Raw genomic sequence first — 20,321 nt, forward strand, 5'->3', positions numbered from 1 at the left:
TCAGAAATAATTTCCACCATGGAACCCCTTCCTACCGTTACGCTTTTAAAAAATTACTGCCACTACCAGATTTACTAAATCATTCACAAGAGGACACTCATTTGCTTGTGCAGTTGAAATGTATTTAATAGTAACAAAATAACGTGTAACATGAATATCAAATAAACAGCAGACGTTTTACAACAGTTCCTGAGTTGTTACACATAAACATTTACACACGCCTGCATAGAGATAACTGTTGCTACTGACAGACGCAACACTGCAAAACACACTAAGTGAATACAGTGAAATTTATTTGCAACAAACAATTTATTCTACTATTTACAATAAGTTATCTAGTGTGGTGCATTCAAATGAAAAGAGTATTTATGTAAGTTCAAATAATACTGAATCACAACTGGACAATATGTCCTATAATCACAAAATAACTTGTTACACGAAAAGGTCACTTATAAACAGCACTCCCCAAAAATGATTTGAACACTTTTTTTTTGGTAAATGTTAACTTTCAGCATAGTTTGATATACACTTTTAAAATGTATTGTTTTTATCTGTACACTCACATATTTACTATATTCAAGAACATAATATAAAAAAGGGCTGATAAAGTGTGCCTTATGAGTTCTATCTGATCAGCCTTTTACAGTCTGCTACTTTTTTCCTGTCTATCTACAGTATATATACAATATTCATCTGTAAGTGAAACTATTAAGGACATGTTTTATTGATCTAATGTAAAAGTTTTCAAATACAAGTTCGCTCCGTAAAAAATTGAAGGACTATATAAAAAAGGACCATTTAAAAGAAAAGGAGAGGGATGTAGCTTACAGTAACTTGCAATATCACTGAGGGCCAAATATCAAATATTAAATTTCACAGCTTTTAAATGCTTTTGTTGTACAAACAAACATGTTGGTAAAGAAACTCGAACACGAAAAAAAAAAACAGTTGTTTAACGAAACAAGATAAAAAAGAAATGTGCTGTAAAAATATTTGGTGCCACAAATTTGATGAGTACTTTGGCAAGTCGGTTGAGTTGATGTGCATCTGAGAGTAATGTGCCATGTTACACCTTAGATGTCATTAGCTTGAGCATCATTGTTGCTAGGTAACCTTAAGAGCTTTCTGTTTCATCCACCAGCTTCTCCCCATGACTTCTGTCAAATGATGAATGAAGACTTGTGGCGGAAATGACCCTGTAAAAAAAAAAAAGGTAAAACGGGAAAAAAAAATCATTAAAAGATCACAACCAGCTTAGTGATTACATATTAAAAAAGGATTCAATTATAATTATATGCTGTTTGTAATTTCTGGATTTCATCTACCTCATCTGCATCAGCATAATCAACAGCAGGAGCCTGTGCTGGAGTATTGTAACTAAAAAAAAAAAAGAAAAGGAAAAACAGGAAAACACAATTAAATAAAAATGAAACTCCCTTAGTGGACTTTATAGATTTTAGAGCTAAACTGTATACTCACTTGTTTCCATTGTAAACACTTTTGTAACAGCACAAACGTTTCATCACATAAATAACAAAAATCAAAGTGACAACTGCCATTAGTCCACCGCAAGACTGGAGGAAAATTCCAAGGACATCGATGTCACCTGCAACAAGACAGAGGAGTAGTGAGGGATCCCATAAAGTCAGTATTCAAGATCTGTTTGCAAACACCGAGGAATTAAATGCAGATGCTTTGCCTCCTATTTAGCCTTGATGATAAGTCAGTAACTAAAATATAGTATTTTCTTTTATGGGCTTTCAAAGCGCACTTTGAAAAATTAACAGCTCCTACGGAAAGAAACACTTTTCAGTGTGATTACTGTTACTGAGGGAAGAAGAGTGAAAGCTAGCTTTTTTCAAAATCAGCGATTAGAAAATAGGTCAGAGAAATCACAGAGATGTAAGACACTACAATATGTGAACAATTGTTAGCAGTTCATTCACTGCTGGGCCTGGGAGAGAGACTGAGATATTCAGTAGACAACAGGAAGGCACATTATACTTCAGGAAAGTTGCTCTGTTTGATTCTTTTGAGTTTATACCTTATTATAAAAAAATGTTAGTACCAGAAACGTAGGCAGACTTTATGGAAGTCTCTGAAATAATGACTCTCAAAGAAAGGTTCTAATTAGCTAAAACAGTCTTGCATAGAGCAGACAGTAGCTTCTAAATCCTGAGATTCAAAATTAACCTCAGAACTGATCTGTGCATCTCTAATCACTGTGACTCAAGATATAATACCACACAAGCATTAGGACAAGATAGGTGTGACCTGATTTCCTGCTAATTAAACTAAAAGTTGCTCTTACTGTAGAGCCCAAAACCTATTGATATCCCCGTCAGACTTAGATCACATCATTACTGTGACCAACAGACAAAGGCAGTCTTCCTATATTCTATGATATTTTATCATTTTATATTTAACTTAACTTTTTTACTTTTAATGTTTCTTTGTAGCGCTATGAAACCTACCTATATAAACTAACTATATAAAGTGCACTATAAATATTTAGCATTATCATTATTCAAATAATTATCATTATTATTACCTCAAACTACATGGCTTAGAACCTCATCTTTCTATCAAGATCCCTCTCAAACTGCTAGAAGAACATGCAATCTGTTAATACAGCTGAATAAACCAGCAACATACCCAATTATTACACCAAAAACATCTTGCCCAAGCAGGTTCGTACTCCTTATTTTGAATATTTGAAGAAAAAGCCCATAGACATAAAGTTTTTATTCTTAGTTCTTTTGGTGATTCTTTTTAGCGTTTTTCTTTGTAGATGAGCTGAGGAGAAATTCTTCAAAATAAAATAAAGCTTTAACTCTCTCCTTCTGTTAAACCTCAACAGAATTCTGGAGTTCAAATACCATAAATGAGTAGAAAAGCACTCAGAGAGCACAGACCTCATAGCTAAAACTTGCACATGAATTGGATCATTACCAAATTTGAAAGAATTGTTCCTCGGACTGAGGTGCACCTTTGTGAAAAAATTTCGATTTAAATCCATACATAACTTTTCAATTAATGCTGTACACAGATCGACACACACACCAACTTGACTAAAAACATAACCTCCTCGGCGGAGGTAATAATTTAAAGGTAGTAATTTAAAGGTACAACTCACAGACTTCCATTGTTTTTGGAGGGCACTGTGCATAACCAGCATCATTCTTTGCCTGGCAGTAGTACTCGCCTGCATCCTCTTTTCTCACACGTCGAAATTTCTGGGGAGATAATAAAAAAAAAAATCTTCAGTCCACTGGAACACAGTAGGGCTAGATTATATGGCTAAAACATCTACCATGAGACATTTCTTTATTTCAGTCAATATATAATATAATTTAGATATGAATATAAAATAAATGAGAGCATCAGGAAGATGCCTCTACAAACCTATGAGAATTATTCTGCCGTGTTTATTAAACTCCTCCCATAAAACAGTTAACAAGTATTTGCTTCAAAAAGCAAAACAGATATAACGTTGACAAATGCTGTAATCATACTGTATACTGTAATGTATACTGAAATATCAGAAATGTCATATATATTGATATTGCATACTGACATTATCATCATACCATTGGTCACAGATAATCTGAATACTTAAGAGTATCCAGAGAAGCATGACACGTGGTTAGAGCACAGCGCCGTGTTTAATGTTAAATGCACAGAAAATTTTGACTGAAAACTACAAAGTTAAAATGACAAACAAAGATATATAGATATGTTTGGTTTTTTATTATTATGGGAGGACTCAACACTCACATTGACAATCCTGAAGACAGAAGTGTAATAGAAATATGTGATAATCTTAGAAATGTTTGTTTAACTTGACATTTCAATGAGCAAACACAAACAGGGACATATTGTGGACATGATCTTCACTGAGCGTCCAAACATTCCCAAAGTGTCTGTAATGGATGATTTAATCACTTTCCTGTTTATTTTTAAATTCAATGACTCAGTTATCTAGATACAGAAAAAACACATTATTAAGGACTATTCTACTGAAGCTTTAACCAGATTTATTCCTCTACCTGCTATTTGCCCTGTAACTCGGAAGATGACTTAGTTTCTAACACCAGCACAACAACAATTGAGAGATTGAAATTGTTTCCGTAAAGAAAGTTGCATGAAAGAAAGGTTCATTATAAATATCCAAAATTATTACATCCACAACAACTACATTGTTTTTAGAGATCTAAAATCTAACAGATGTTATTCTTATCTGGTCAGAGTTTTTTTTTTTTTGGTAAATAATAAACATAGCAGATTTGCTTTGAGTGGAACATTATCCTCCTTTCATATGTCTCTGTCTGATTAAGCCTCCTTGCTGGATATCTTTGCACAGAGGGATTATTCTTGCAATTAGTCATTAATTGGTTAAAGGTTTGTTTCAGATTAAGCTTTTTATGTTACATAAGCTGTGACATACTATGTTTAGGGGTAAGGATTTCAGCTAAATAGATTTAAAAAAGAAGCTTGTTTCAGGTAATATGCCAAAAAAAACCAAAAAAAAACCCCTATATTTCTGATAAAATGTTTTCATGATATTAAATGAAATGTGGTATTAAAAGGCTTTTCAATGTTTTAGTTTGTTTTTACCAGGCTTCCAGTGTCAGGGTTGATGATGTAGGAGAAGTTGAGGAATCTCTGGCTGGTTTTCGGATCCTGAGGAAGCTCCTCGTTGTTGTGGAACCAGCGGTACTGAGAAGCAGGAAAACCTTCGTTTTCCAGACATCGCAGCTCTGTGGATGTTCCCACTGTGACCGACTCTGGTACACTGCACCGTGGTACCACAGGTTTCACTGCACACAAGCAGAAACTACCATCACTACAACAATGTTGGACATTGTTGCATTTACTTCATCCCATGGTTAAAATGAGGATTCTTTTTCGTTTGTCTTTTTTGTTGCAAATCTCAGATTTTTGTGAAGCTCTATGATTCTAATTTCTCTTTAAGAATATGCACACATTAAAACAACAAACTATTATTAAAACACTGTAAATCATATATGTGAAAGAAACAATGCTGCATGGAGGGTTGTGACTAAAACAGTTACAAGCGTTTAGAGGAGCTATCGGTGTAGGAAAATGGCAATCTCTTTCTGTACATTCCAGAATGTAAAGACATTTAAAAGTATTGTAAAGGATTTTTTTAAAAATACCCGCCCTCTCTCCACTTAAAAAAAAAAATGCGTGTGCAAGACCATAAAGTGTGCTGTTCTCATAGCACATACAAGCTTCCTGAGTCCACATTCAGCGGGGACTATATAGTGGACTTTAAAGCAAACTGACCAGTTTCAGACAGATGATCACTGCTTTTTGCCCCGTTGGTCAAGTAATTCCTCCTGCACAGCGCGGTGCCATCGCCATCTCGGCTATTACTTGCCACTGTCTGGTAGCACAGCGGGCAGCTGTGACAGCAAATCCCATGATGCTTTGCGAGGAGAATCCTCTGTGCAAAGCATTCTGGGATATATCTGCCTCTTCTGAGGCCTTTCTTTTCTTCTCATACACTTCATAGACACTTTGTCTCTTACGACCCTTGGCCATTTTCAAAGAAAAGCGGTGAGAAAGGTGAGCTCTAATGACTATCTGAGACTGTAGCTATCCACAGATATATGCCTGAAAGTGCACATGTGCAGAAAAAGATAGCTAAAGGGTTAAGTAAAGCTTACATAAATATATCACCAGAATGATTGACAATTAGGACCACTTATTTAGATGATCCACCTGGAAATAAAAGATCGTCCTCTATACCTTTAAGCTTAAAAAAAATTATTCCAGTCACTTTTTTATTGTTTACTTTCTATTTGGGTTTTAATATAATAGTATAGAAAATGAATTAAACTGCAACGATATGTACTCATATCATTAAATGGTTGTGGTGGTTGGTGGCTTAATTGACTGAATACATCTAATGCAACGAGCTGCTGAGTCGATGTATGTCTGGATACATGCACAGTCTTCGGTTTGTGTATACCAAGAGTAGCAAAGACTGCTGACGCTCATTCTTTTGGTTGTCCCTGTCCAAGTCTAGTGTACTCAAGGGGATTTTGAGTCTAAATATAAGCTTAGAATTGCCAGCCTAGGTCAGAAAATGCTACTGTTAAGGAATACAAAGTTTTGCAGTGACTGTGATGAGGCTAAGCAGTAGTTCAGTAAGCCCTTATATAACACCCAAAGGGTTCGTTATTGATAGAAGTGTTTATTTTTATGGAAGAAACTCAAAACGGCTGAACTAACTCTATAAACTGCACTTAGCATCTGTATGTTGCTAAGTACTTTAGAGGGATATGTTGTTCAGTTTGCCTCTAATCAAGTCTATTAACCTAAACCAAATCAGAAAACATTTGGTAGTTCTGCAAAGCTGTTCATCAGCTCATACTGAGAGCAATCCCCAATGTCAAAAATGGTTCCCTGGCAAACTTTGCCTGACTAAGCTTCATATTTTAGGGACAAAGTGACATTGATCCTCTGATCCAACGCTGGATGTTAAAGGGCACACATGAAAAACAAAAATGGATTCTACAACCTCACTTTGCTGTTTTGCTGTTAAAACTCATCTTAGACGGAACTAGTTGACGTGCATAGAACACTTCAGCTGCTCTGGAGTAAGTTTGCTCCCCATACCTCTAACTGCGAGACTAATGAGTATCTCATCAAAGTCTCTTTGATCTTCGATGGCGGCCACTTCGCAGCGGTACTCTGCGGTGTCTGCTCGAGAGGTGTTGAAGATCAGAATGTTGGCTGGCTCTCTGAGCTGAGCTCTGTTCTCCAGGTCCCCTTTTAGTGAGAGAAGAAAAGTCTTTACAGTTCCTCATTCAAATACACAGTGTGACTTCACGCTTCGAAAACAGAGCTCCTTAAAGGATCCATTCATTCATTTGGCTCAGCTTGGAGCTCTGAGGCGATGCTTTGAAACGCTGTGGAACGCTGGGACTGTCCAAGAGCTTTACCTGATATCTTGTTCTGAAAGTAAACATAGCTGGGAACCCCGTTTTTGATCTTCTTCCACTCTATCCTGGGGTTGTTTGTCGAAATGGACTCTATCAAACAGGTCAGTTCAATGGCTGTGGAGACAGCAGCACAAAAGAGACAAGAAGAGATCAAAAGAGAGGGAAAGAGGGTTTAGAACAGGAAAACAAAAGGTAACCTTGATAAAAAGGTTGGACTTGTTCTTCTGCAACTTACGCTCAAACTCATTTGCCCAAACAATCTTGTCTGTGGTTCGGAGGATTACTCCAAACGACGATGGAATGTGTACTGGGAAGAAAAAACACCAGAAATAAAGAAAATCAACGAACATACTAAATCCTGAGTTACCCTCAGAGGAAAGACAAAGCATTTTTATCAGTAGACATTAATAATCAGGCACGTTGTCGGATAACCAGTCGATTAGACAGATAAAAAAGGAGAGCGTGAGAGAGCCTTGGGATCTGATTCAGTATGAAAACGTCTCATTAATTATATCCTATTTATATATTTAAGGAGTCTAATGCCTCGGGCCAAAACACTGGAGTTCTACAACTTAATGAACACGTGGACCACACAGAGAAACTGACATATTCTGACTTTACCACTAACTTGATACTCCCTGACAGATAGTAAAATAATTATTGAACCTGGAAGAGCTGTGCTACATGAAACCTAAATGATCAACGTTTTTCATAAACTTGGTACAAATGTTATGACAGTTATCTGAATGTTAAAAAGCTTCTGTTTAAACTCCAGCAGGATAAAAAAAACACACATTGTGAAGTTTTATCACAGGTTATGTGCTTACAGATTCAGAGGAATGCAAAAGCATAATAATAGCCTTTTTGTGATGCAAGACACATTTTAGGAGGAGACTGCAAGCTTTGTACTTTGTGTTTGCAGTTCACCCCGAGTAGGAAAACTAAGGTATATAGCATTCTTTTAGTTTTATTTATTTATAAGCTAAGAGGCACTGAGAAATGGGCTGGGAAATGCCATTCTCCATCCTTAAGTTAAATCAGCCCTGAACAAAAAATCAAAAAGGAAAAAATACTTCTTCTTTTTCCACACAGTGGGTCACCATACTGAGTGACTAGAAACTAACCCTTAATCCTTGGGTGAGGATGTGATAACTGAGTGAAGACTAAGATCTCAATATTTTCAGTTTCAGCCAGGGGTTTGAAAATGAATACAGAGGAAGCATGGAGAGGTTAGAAGTTTTTTTTTCTTAATGTCAGGTTCATTCAGGTTACAAGAGAACCTGTCAGGAATTCAGATAACAGGAAGGCTGAACTCTTATTCTTTACCATTTTCAACCTCCACCTTCCATTGATGACGCTGGATTTAGAAATGTTGTCAGATAGAGTAAATATAAGGATCTAAGTTCTTAATAGGGAACACATGCAAACAGTTTTAGACTGCCCTGATTACCAAACTAAGATGCTTAAGATAATTTAGCTTTTCAGTCAAAAAAAAAATGGAGAAGCCACTCAGCCCCACACTTGTGGGTTGGAAATCTGCATTATATTCAGATCAGTGCATCTTTAATAAGTGGGTAGCACTGCTGCCTTGCAACAAGAAGGCTCTGGGTTTGATTCCCGGCCCAGGGTCTTTCTGCATGGAGCTTGCATGTTCTCCCTGAGCATGCGTGGCTTCTCTCCGGGTACTCCGGCTTACTGCCACAGTCCAAAAACACGACTGTTAGGTTAATTGGCTTCTCTAAATTGTCCTTAGGTGGGAGTGTGTGCATGAATGGTTGCTTTTCCTGTGTCTCTGTGTTGCCCTGCGATGGACTGGCAACCTGTCCAGGGTGTACCCCACCTCTCGCCCATTGACAGCTGGAGATAGGCACCAGCACTCCTCGCGACCCCACTTGGGATTAAGCGAGTAAAGAAAATGGATGCTTGGATTTTTAAGATTGAAGTTTGCACAGGTACAGTAATATGTTTATCTGATACAAATAAAGGTAAACTGTCAAAATTTTATTTACAGCTTATTACAAGTTTCTTAAAATGTCATTCTTTTTATAATTTCTTACTACCCACAAATGTGTGGATGACAAAAATGTCCTTGGAGACAATTAGGAATTGATGGACAATTGGCTCAACAGATTTTACACATTTGATTGTATAATGTTTGAGTTAAGATAAAAAAAACAGACAAAATAAATGAAAACCTGAGAGACCCAATTCTTTTCTATACCTTAGGTTAATGTTAGATACTTTAATTTATTTTTTTTTTTTTTTTTTTATGTCAGATTTAAAACTACCTATTTTTGTATTAACCTCAACAGTTTTTATTTTTCTTTAGGTTTTACAATCACATGTGAAACAATATTTTCAATAAACATTTTCCTCTGTAAACATCTGTTCCCTTTTAGATTGTAATAATCAACCATCTAGATTGACTTTGGTTCAGACAAAATGCATGATATGAGCTAAATTTAAGGTTCACTGATTGAATTAACTGCTCGAAGCCATTTGTGTTATTTTCTAAATGTCAGACTGTATTGGCATAATTCACAGGTTCTATCAAAACGGGGCCAGAAAGAAAATGTCAGCTTAATTGAAAAATAGATAAGGATGAACGGGTACCAGTACAACAACAAATAAATAAAATCTTAAAGCTGTTATTCGGCGTGTCTTTGTTCAGTGCTACAGATGGATCAGTATTCTGTTTGCTACCGGTACCCTGCATTCAACCTTTTATGTCTAAGCCACATTTAAATGCAGTAATTGCTAGGGAGACCAACAAATAATAGCTCCCACACTGAGTAACGAATGCGTTCCTGCTCGCAGTGGGGGCAGAATGAGGGGGGTTGTAAATGAGGACAGAAATAAGACAATAATAATCATCCGAGCAGCTCCTGAATACAACAAGACATGCCTGTTTGCCAGAGGCATGGTGCACTCAGAGGTATTTGTTCAACACATCCTTGTTAGCAGATGAGTGACCCTGAGATGTGCTGCATGGTATGACAACAGGGATGGGTGACGCTTAGTCAGAAAATGAAGAAACACGAGGTCCCGCTAAAGTATCCGGTCATATAAACACAGCCGAGGACACTGATGAGATTTGACTCCCAGGTCTCTGCTTCCGTCTCTGCTGCTGACTTTCCCACTCTGTGCATCAAGATCTATTTTTACTGCAGCTTTGACTGGACGTCCTGTGAAACTCGAGGAGGCTCCGATCAACAAATGCTTCCCCCACATATCTTTGTACTGTCTTCTAACAGCTATTATACGGCTCCTTCTGCAGCTTCAGACTCTGCAGTTATAGTGGACACATTTTGGAACTAAAAAGCCAATAACTAGCAGCTTGTTCTATTGTAGACCTTAGCAAAATCATTCATACTGCATGAACTTTCTTCCCATTTAGACATTCCCATTTTCCATCTGTTTGTCCAATTATCATACAGTAATCCGGAAAGTGTTAAAGTATTTAAGACAGTATTTGCATGGATTCACCTTTGGCAACATGTTTTAAATAGGGTGCCGCAAGCTTCAGATCTCTTCAGATATTCAACCAGGTAGAAGACGACTATGGCTTGACAACTCCAGACTTTCACATATAGTTTTTGTAACCACTCCTTTAAGATCCTGAATGTGTGATGTAAACATCTGAACATTGATATGTTTATTTTGTCCTCTAGTCTGCCACTTCATGCAACTGAAAACATGCCCATAGCATGATGCTAGCAGCATCATGCTTGCCTGTGGGGATGGTATTAGCCTTATGATGAGCAGTTCCAGGTTTCCTCCGAACATGATGTCTAGCATTTGAAGCAAAGGGTTCAGTCTTTTGCTCCTCTGACATATAAGACCCAGGAATTTATGCAGAACACATCCCCGCATTGAACAAGAATCCTCTCACACATGCAAATTAATCCCAGGAAACTACCAGATCAACTCTTTTGCCACTTAACCCAGCAACCGTGGAATAGATGGCCCTAATATCATCTGCAGGTGGTAGCAATGCAAAGGATATAACATTATTGGAATAAACCAATCTCAGAAGAAGTAACACATTTTGGTGTATCTAGTTTAGCATGGTGGATAACTGCTAATCAAGAGAGAACTATCAAAGCTTAGCTGCTACTTTTTGTGACAACTGTCAACTGTGTGACAGCAGTTGTAGTGGTGTAGTGGGGTGGGTGGTTTAGGAAGGGCCTGTCAGAGCAGAGCTTTTCCGGTCTAGACATGATGTAAAACCTGACCACCTTAATAAAAACTACCGTATTTTCACGACCATAAGGCGCACCGGACTAAAAGGCGCACTCTCAGTTATGTGTCCCATTTCTGTATTTAACACACACATAAGGCGCACCGGACTATAGGGCGCGTTTTTTATATACAGGTACAAGTCCTCTACTACCTTTAAATACCTCTACTGCGTATTTAAAAATACAGCGGGGGCAAAACTGAGTATGACTGTGCTTTATTCATGTATTTATTACAAAGTATTAATCAAACCTGGCAGCTGGCCGTGAGACAGATGACACAGCGCTGTGATCACTCCTAAATTAACTTAAAATCCTGAAACCTGCTGACGGAATATGTTCGCTTTTATTACCGGTATCCTGGTGCCTGCAGCTAAAATTATTTAGATGAAAAACACCTGCCAGCAGCCGCGGTGAACCCCAGGCTGCCCAGCCTACAGGCTGCTGATGAAGAGATTTCTGCTGTCAGCGCACCGCTGGTATGTGGGGGTCTGAGCGCCTCCGACAGAAATAGATAATCTGGATGAACTGACTGCAATTATGAAGTTTTCAGGTGGACTTTCTCACTTAAAAACATATTAAAACTACTTTATTCCCACTGATCACAGCAAATATAGCTGCAAGATTTAGATTATTTAGATGAAAAAACACCTGCCAGCCACCGCGGTGAAGCGGAGGAGACGCGCTCAGAGGCTGCCATTGAATTAAGCTTTCAGGGAGAAAAATAGAGCGGGAGCAAACCTGAGTATGATTGTGCTTTATTCATGTATTTATTACAAAGTATTAATCAAACCCATCAAAGTCATCATCCTCTGTTATCCTCAGCATTCCTCTGAATAAAACAGCTGCGCTAAATCAGACATGCCAGTTTCCCCTTCTTCGCTGTCAGAGTCACTTTCCGTGCAGCGCAGCTCCTCAGAAATAATGCCGGCTTTTGCGAAAGCTTGAACAACAGAGCCAGCAGACACAGTCCATCTACAATCCATCCGCAAACGGTGGCGTAACTTGCCCGGCGCTGGCTTCCATTTATCCTGAAACTGTGGTCTCAGTCTGTCATCCATCGCTCCCACGCCGCTCGCAGCCTTACTGTAAACGGCCGCTTCAAACCGATGTCGAGCGGTGGAAGTTCCTTTGTCAGACCCCCGGGATAACGGCGAGCACAGCGTTCACCCAGCCTTTTCATTTGCGTTAATATCATATGTCATCAGAGCGCTGTCTGTCTCGCTGCCAGCTCCCAGATCAGCTTCTCTGATTGGTTGATGCGGCGCGTCCAGCAGCAAAACTTAAATTTTTCCATCTGAGCAGCAGCAGCGCGTTGGCGGTGCATCAGATGCTTAAACGCTCCCGACGTGCTGCACCAAAACGCGCTGCAGGACCTTTTGCTGCGCCTATACGCGCGTCAACCATTGACTTTGCATGTAAACTCGCTGCTTCTGCTGCACCTGCTGGGTCCGGTTCACATCGATGTCGAGCGGTTGAACAGCGAACACAGCGTTAATTTGTTTCCCCATGTTTTTCACATCAGCTGTGAGATGGGCACGCATGGAGTCACAGATTAATGGTGATGAGTGGAAAAAAAACACCTGGTCTCCTTACATTCAGCCACTCTTTCATCATCTCCTCAATGAGGTGGTCTCAAAAGTCGCAGTTACAACACACATAGGGCGCACCGCACCATAGGGCGCACCGCACATTTTGAGGGGAAAAAAAGACGTTTAAGTGCGCCTTATAGTCGTGAAAATACGGTACCTCAAATACCAACCTCTTTTAAAACACATGCACAAAGCATAAAACCATTAAATGAATGATAGAGAACACATAAGCTAGCTTGCATCTTTAACTTAGTAGTGTTTCACAGACTAATCTGATCAATGCCTTGAATGTTTGCTCTGTGAACTATGCAGTCCTGGAGAGCACCAGGTTCAGTTATACCCAGTAAATCAGTTCTGGCTTTATTCATAAATGACCCAGTAAATTACTGGATATTACTGTTAGTGTGAAAGGAGCTTTTGTTTTATCAGACCTCATCAGGACTTTGTTTCTCCCTGTCTAAGTATCTTTTGGGTCAATGTGGTTAACGACTGTCAGGTTTGGTGAAAGTTATTTGGGGACCCAAATGCAGAGATGAGGAGGCAGAGACGAGTGTCTTGCAGATTTAATGAGTAATGGCAACAGAAGCGCAAATCCAGGAACAATAAAAAAAAAGAAAACCAAAACCAGGATATTCCAGGGAGAAATACACATGAGGAGTGATGCACTGACGAGAATACAGCAATAAGCAATTGCACGGGAGGAGTATATATGGGGGACAGAACAAAGAATGGGCTAATCAGCTGATAGGGAGCAGGTGTGGATAGAAGGAACTAGATGGGAGCGAGGGGAAAGGAGACTGGCACAAGGGGGCAACAGAGAGTAACTAAAAAAAAATGCAACACTGCACAAATATAACACAAAACGTAAAAGAAACGAATGACCAACAAAATAGAATGTCATAAATATGGGAGTAGCGGCCTAGTGGTCAGGGCATAGAGCTTGAAATCCTAAGGTTCTGAGTTTGAGACCGATGCCGAGGTAAATGCCGAGGTAAATTTCTCCAATGTTGGATCAATAAAGTTCAATTATAATTAAATAACTGAAAACTAAAAAAGAAACTAAAAAAGAAGTCCACAAAGGGGAAAACCACGACACAGACAGGCTGCGATTTGTCTTTCATTAGGGAGTGGATTTTTTTCAGCCATTCTGCCACACAGGCCTGGTTGGTAGGTTGCTACAGAGATGGTTGTCCTTCTGGAAGGTTCTCCTTTCCACATAGGAAAATGGAGCTTTGACAGAGTCATGTTTCCAAACTTCCTCCATTTATGCTTAGTAAAGACCAATGTGCTCATTAGACCTTTGAAGCAGCAGAATGTGTTCTCCAATTGTCCCCAGATTTGTGCCTTAGTATAATCATGTCTCTGAAGTCTACAGACACTTCCTTTGACTTCACGTTTGCACTTCGAAATTAATGTCAACTGTGAGAGCTTTTATAGGTAAGTTTGTGCCTTTCCTATCTAAATACTCTATCCTGGCCAAGGAACACTGGATGAGCTAAATAAAATCCAATCAATTGAATTTCACACAGGTGGACTCCATTTAAACTGTAGAAAAATGTGACGATAAGTGCAAACAGTATGTACCTCAGCTTATTTATTAGCTCCATAGTAAAGGCTGGGAATACTGATAGAAATGTGAGTTCCTAGGATTCTTTTTCCTATAGTTTTGCAAAAATCTAAAAAAAGAATAACTAAACAAACAAACAAAAAACAGTTTACATGTCATACTGGGGTTGTGTGAGTAGAATTGTGTTAAAAGTAAATACATTTTTCTCAATATAAGATGAGATTGCAACATCAGTAAAAATTGACAAATTGTAGCTCTGCGAATACTTTCTTGGTGCCGTGTTTATCCATGATCTCAAAATGGAAAAAAAAAAATGGTACAACTACCGAATCATGCTCCTCTGCTTAAAGCAGGGGTCAGCCACCTTTAAAAGCTCATACTGTCCTTTTGTTCCTGCTTTTAATAAATCAAATTTGACATGACTAACAAAGTCCACCTTATCCTTTAAAAGATTTCGTTTTAACAAGTATTTCATTGGTAACAATTGCATTAAAAAATGCTCAAATAACAACAGAATGAAGACCTTTTCGTTTAATGGAACATATATGTTAAAAGACAGGAAGAATCATGATGTTTCCGACTTCATGGAAGAATGCTTCCATGTTCCATTTGTTTATTCATTTTTGCAAAGTTTTTTCTTAATACTTAATCTGAAAAAAATCGTAGAATAACAGCTAAGGCTATAGCTTTAATTACCTTTAGACCTAAAACAGCAATCAGTTCATCAGTTTTGGCTAGTGCTCTCAAGGGGCACAGTAGGGGCATACAGAGCCACATATGGCTTAGAAACCATTGGTTAATTTACAAATCTGACCTTCATGGAAGAAAGCCAATGGTGAAATAAAATAATTAAAAATGCTAATTTAAAGTTTACATAAAGCTATATGGAGGTCATAGCAAACAGGAAGAAAGTACTCATTAGATTAAAACTGAACTTTTAGGACTACATACATAACACAAAATCAAATTAATCAACCGAAGGTGTCAAAATCACGCAGTAAGGATGCTTATGGTCAGCAGGGACATAAAAGTTGGTCAAAGTTGATGAGAACGTGGATGGAGATAAAACCAGGGTAATCCCGAGGGGGAAAAAAAACGATTGGAGGGCGGAAAAGAGGACTATAACACTGAACTGCAGCAAAACAAGAAATCCAAAATATTTAAGAGGCACGAATACCTTCGTAGGGGGGCTGTATGAGGACATATAATTCGATCCCCTTGCGCTTAAAAACACACAAGCTTTCCCAGTCATACAGGTTGCGACATAACTGTGAGTAATAAGTCATTCTGTTAACAGAAAACAGGGTATGCTACAGTTTTTAAATGACCATCTGTTTTGATAAGTGCTTTAACAAAAGGTCACTGCCCTCAAGTCCATTAGACACAAAAAGACAGTGTCCTCAATCCTCAGTTAGATCACACAATGAATGGATCTGTGGCTGCAGATTACATTAGGGGCACAATGAATAAAGAAATAAACCACTTCTATAAAATTTAAATTTTTTAGGTTTTTAGGACGTGGGAAAGACTACAGTGCACTCAATTAACACTATAATGTGCAGCTAATTATTTATGCATGCTTATAATAAAAGCATCTAAACAAATGTGCTTTGTCCCCTTGATGTCACAATCTAGGCTAAAGAGAAGACAGCATTTCTGGTTTATGGAAATAATCTCAGCATTCGCCAAAAAGCAAATGCAGCCTGATTTAATCCCCCTCTTATTGTGAGGCGCAAACGAAATGGGTTCTGTAGCCTTTTCGGAAGGCATCCCCTGTTTTAAATAGCAGAATTCTGCAATCCTCTTACATGCAGCGTATGAAAACAACCAGCCGTCCCCATCCTTTGCTACAAAGTTGTTGATCCTGTGCCTCTATAAAAAGCCTATTCCCAGGCATTCCAGTGCTGTCGCTGAAAATATGCTGAAGGCTGAGGACAGAGCCAGGACCACTGGGATTCACAGCATACTGGACCGACTGTAAAATTCCTTCCAGTAGATTACACAGAGACAGTCAACCTGTTATTTAGTACTACAGGGATGCGTATGATAGGGGCAGATGAACTGTGCTTTACCCTTACCTTGGTCTTCTTAAATCATGGGAAACGACAAGTATGACATGGGCTGAAGAAAACTTATGTGGGAGAGCTTAAAGCAAAAAAATGCAGCTGCAGTTTTCTGTACCTCTGCATCTACATACACAGTTTGGAGAAGATGCAAAGAACAAATAAAGTTTTGATATGAAACAAACAGAGGATATGAGAAATTTAACTGTGAAGAAACTCAGTTGTATTGATTTCATGGAGTCTAGGCTCTATAAATAAAATTTAAAAAACAGTTTAAATTTCTTCAATTTAATTAAAAACATAAAACTAGTTTAAATTTAGACAAACAATACATAGAATCTGAGGTTCATGTAAAGTAAAATTTGCTTCTCCTTTTTTTTCTGTTGTTGTAGCATAGTTTAACATTATGGTGGGTCTGATTGCCTTGTCTGGATTAATGGAAGAGCAGCACATTAGATTTTAGATTTTAAAAAAGGACAAGAATGAAAAATAAAACATATTTCTAATAAAAGATAGATACATAAAACAAATTATTCTAAAGGTATTTTTCTACTTGCCTCAACTGATACATTGAAATTTTAATATTAAAAGGCAATATAAAAGAAGAAAAAAATCAGCAAGGAAGGATACTGTTTAAAGTAGGTAAAGAAATGCACCTACATCCTCTTCATTAAAATTGGAACAGAAAAGTAGGAGCATCTTTCAGGCTTCATTTAACCAAAACAATTATGCTTTATGAGCTCCAGCTGTGCCTCAAGGATGAATTTAACAATGCTTGATTTTCTCTTTATTCATTATTCAGCATGTAGAATTTGGAGGTTTGACTGTAATCTACTTCAATTTAAAAGCATGAATGTTCATTTCTTGTCTTGCTGCTTCCAGCTCTACCTCCCAACATGGATCAGAGGTCATTCCAGCTCTAACATTGGTGTACATTAATGAATTCAGGGAAAAACATTGACTCATATTCAATACTACAAAAAAAAAAAAAAAAAACATAATCCGATATCCTTCTTAAACATGGGGGGGTTCTAGATGGGCCAAGCGCCCCTATAGAACTGGTCCTGACCCCTGTATTAAAGACATAATGCAAAACAAATATATGATAAATAAACTATGATATGCCCTGGAACATAAACAGCAACTGAAAGATCCCACCAACCAATTTACATTTTTAGTATTACTGTTTTATTTTACTGATGATTTAAACTATTATTTCGATCTGCTGGATCTGAGGTTTATAAAGCTGCAAATGGCCCTGTGGTTCACTTTATATATCAAGCAATTAACTTTTAACAGGTTTTTTGTTTTATTCCTTTATGCAGCTCCCCTTTGATAAACACAGTGGTCGGTTTTTACAAGAACTGTTATAATTACAGATGCACACTCTAGACTTTTTTTCGGGGACATTTCCTTTTTTCTTTAAGTTTGATGCATGCATTGACTGGATTGTGTATTTTCTTTAGCTTGGAAGTATTAAAACAGATATTGGATTCAGTTTTTACATAGACATAAAATATAACAAAGCTGCACTCGTTAAGGTGTTAACAGTCACTGTTTATGACCATAATTAATACAACTGGATCAAAATCTAATCTCTTGCCAACTTAGACATGCAAAAACTCTTGATCATTGAAAAGGAAACCAAAATAAACACATCAAATTGTTTCAAGCCAAGTATAATATTCTAATTCACTATAATAATATCCATATAATCATAATAACAACTTTTGTAATTATAATAATCTACTCGGAGTGCATTATATGGGAAACTCTAATTGCATACAGCAGATTTCTGTTTGCTCTTGCAGGCCTGGGAATTCAAATACCCACAGGTCACCCTGTCCCACTGCTTCTAACCAAACATTTGTTCTTTTTCTGGGAAAAACACACAAAAAAAATCCTCAGAGACATCTGCTTAAGAAAGGCAAACACAGATGATGCTTCCTCCTACAGTAAAATGATGCAGTTTTTTTTTCGCTCTTTATCATTGCTGTATCATTAACGGTCGCTTTAATAATTTTTCTTCCATGCTCTTTAATCCAAATTGTACCCTATATTTAAGAATGTTAAATATTTTATATATATATATCTTTATAACAACCATGAAATAATAACTGCTTCAATAGGCGGATCATCCGAGCGTTTCGTGGCGTTCCCCAGCCTGCTCACATCAAGCTAACGTCCCGGTTAACGGACAGAGAGCTCCATCCTCGCTCTGTTTCCATCCCGCCTGCCTGCAGAGCTCACCGGGAAGGACGAACAACTCACCTAGGCTGGAGCACAGAACAAAGCAAGCCAACAGCCTCGCCATCGCCATCTTGCAGCGTTTCATTTAGGGGACGCCGTACAGCTGCTCACACTCAGCACCTCTGAGGCTGTCTGTCCGAGCAGACTGCTGGATGCTGCCATCGACAGGTTTCCATGGCTACAAGCGTGGACCTTGAATGTGTGTGAATTGACGCCCTGAGCGTTGTCTGACAGGCGGTGGGCGGAGTCAAACAGAAGCTCCGATTTTTCACACACACAGAGCACACTGAACGTATGCTGGCGTGGGAAAGAGGCGACCCGCACCCTCTAGTGGTTATTTAGAATAAAATAAAAATACAAATAAAATAAAATTTCTATGCTTTTGTTGTGGCTTACGGAAGAGGATTAGGGCCACTGAAAAAAAAAGTTAACTGATTTTTAAATTTCATTTCAGTTTAAATTGGGAAAAAAGTCAGAATTCTGACTTTAATCTCAGAATTCTGACTTTTTTTTTCAGAATTCTGACTTTTTTCTAAGAATTCTGACTTTAATCTCAGAATTCTGACTTTTATCTAAGAATTCTGACTTTTTTATTGACAGAATACAGTCAGAATTCTAAAAATCCGTTAAATTTTTTTTTTTCCAGTGGCCCTAATCCTCTTCCGTAGTGGCTACTTCACAGGGGCACAGAACAAAAGAATAACAGACACACACAAGAAACAGCACAAGAGCACATAGTTTATTTTAATAAAGGTATTGTGGAGGATTTTTTTTTTTTTTGAAAAACCCACCCTCTCCACTTTAAATGAAAAGTCAGCACAGCATGGAATAATAAATGGGTCATTTTCGTCGCAATCACTGGGTCCTGGAATGGCCATTTTTGCCCAAATATGGTTACACCTGACATCTTCCGGCAGTGACGTCATGGTGCGGTAAGCCTGGGCTCTAGGGCCATTCTCCCCGCTTTACAAGCAAAATCAATGGGAACAAGACACACATGAAATCAACAATAATTACTGAAGATTTCCAGAGGACCTCACCACTGAAAATCATGAGAGCTGTAGTTAAACGGACAATGCCCATGTGCATGGCAGTTGCATGTTGTAATACATCTGGTAAAAGTAATTAAAAATGTTTTGTTATCACCTTTCAGATTTATGATCCTGCAAGGACGGGTTCACCGTTGGATTGCCAACTTGAAGAGGGAGGATTTGCCATCGACCTTCTGGACGGAGAAAAAACACGTAATTAATCGGTTATTCACTGCTTTGCATATTGCGCCTGTCGTCGCCATCATGGATATTAGAGCATTGCAACAAACGCCAGATACAGCATTGGGACTTGCTCAACAGCCAATACCGCGCCATTACCTCACAAACCAGTAGGTGGCAGTAGTGCTCTTAGACATACATGGAAGTCTCTGGTAAAGCACATTCAAATGAAATTACTCTTAAAACACCTATAAGTTATTGAAAAGTATGTACTAATTTCATACTTAAAGTACTTTCAGAAGTTTGTATTCTAAAGCTGACTTTTCCTTTTTTTTTATGCGTGTACAACAGTATGCATGAGCCCATTTCTCTTTGTGCACGCCCTGTTTAAAATTTGCTGTTCCTTATAGCTCATACAAGCTGACT

At 38.1% G+C, this 20,321-nt stretch overlaps 1 protein-coding gene across 1 annotated transcript; it reads right to left on the reverse strand.

Moving 5' to 3' along the window:
- Positions 1 to 100: 100 nt before the first annotated feature.
- On the reverse strand, positions 101 to 18,927 carry jam3a (junctional adhesion molecule 3a). The gene is made up of 9 exons (XM_038303277.1): positions 18,706 to 18,927; positions 7,210 to 7,281; positions 6,975 to 7,088; positions 6,649 to 6,801; positions 4,618 to 4,820; positions 3,137 to 3,236; positions 1,480 to 1,606; positions 1,326 to 1,377; positions 101 to 1,196 (listed from the first exon to the last, which is right to left on the reverse strand). The coding sequence occupies exons 1-9, from the start codon at positions 18,767 to 18,769 to the stop codon at positions 1,161 to 1,163; spliced, it is 921 nt and encodes a 306-aa protein (XP_038159205.1). The 5' UTR covers positions 18,770 to 18,927; the 3' UTR covers positions 101 to 1,160.
- Positions 18,928 to 20,321: the final 1,394 nt, after the last annotated feature.

Source organism: Cyprinodon tularosa, unplaced genomic scaffold, assembly GCF_016077235.1.
Source record: "Cyprinodon tularosa strain WSP-4 unplaced genomic scaffold, ASM1607723v1 ctg51, whole genome shotgun sequence".
Lineage (NCBI taxonomy): Eukaryota > Metazoa > Chordata > Actinopteri > Cyprinodontiformes > Cyprinodontidae > Cyprinodon > Cyprinodon tularosa.

Bases quoted from the DNA above. Each gene is read 5' to 3' on its own strand.
- jam3a (XM_038303277.1), bottom strand. From the start codon at position 18,769: ATGAAACGCTGCAAGATGGCGATGGCGAGGCTGTTGGCTTGCTTTGTT. The intron at 6,802-6,974 runs GTAAAGCTCTTG...TCTCACTAAAAG, and splicing joins CTTTCAGAACAAGATATCAG to GGGACCTGGAGAACAGAGCT. The intron at 1,378-1,479 runs GTGAGTATACAG...TTTTTTTTTTAG, and splicing joins AGTGTTTACAATGGAAACAA to TTACAATACTCCAGCACAGG.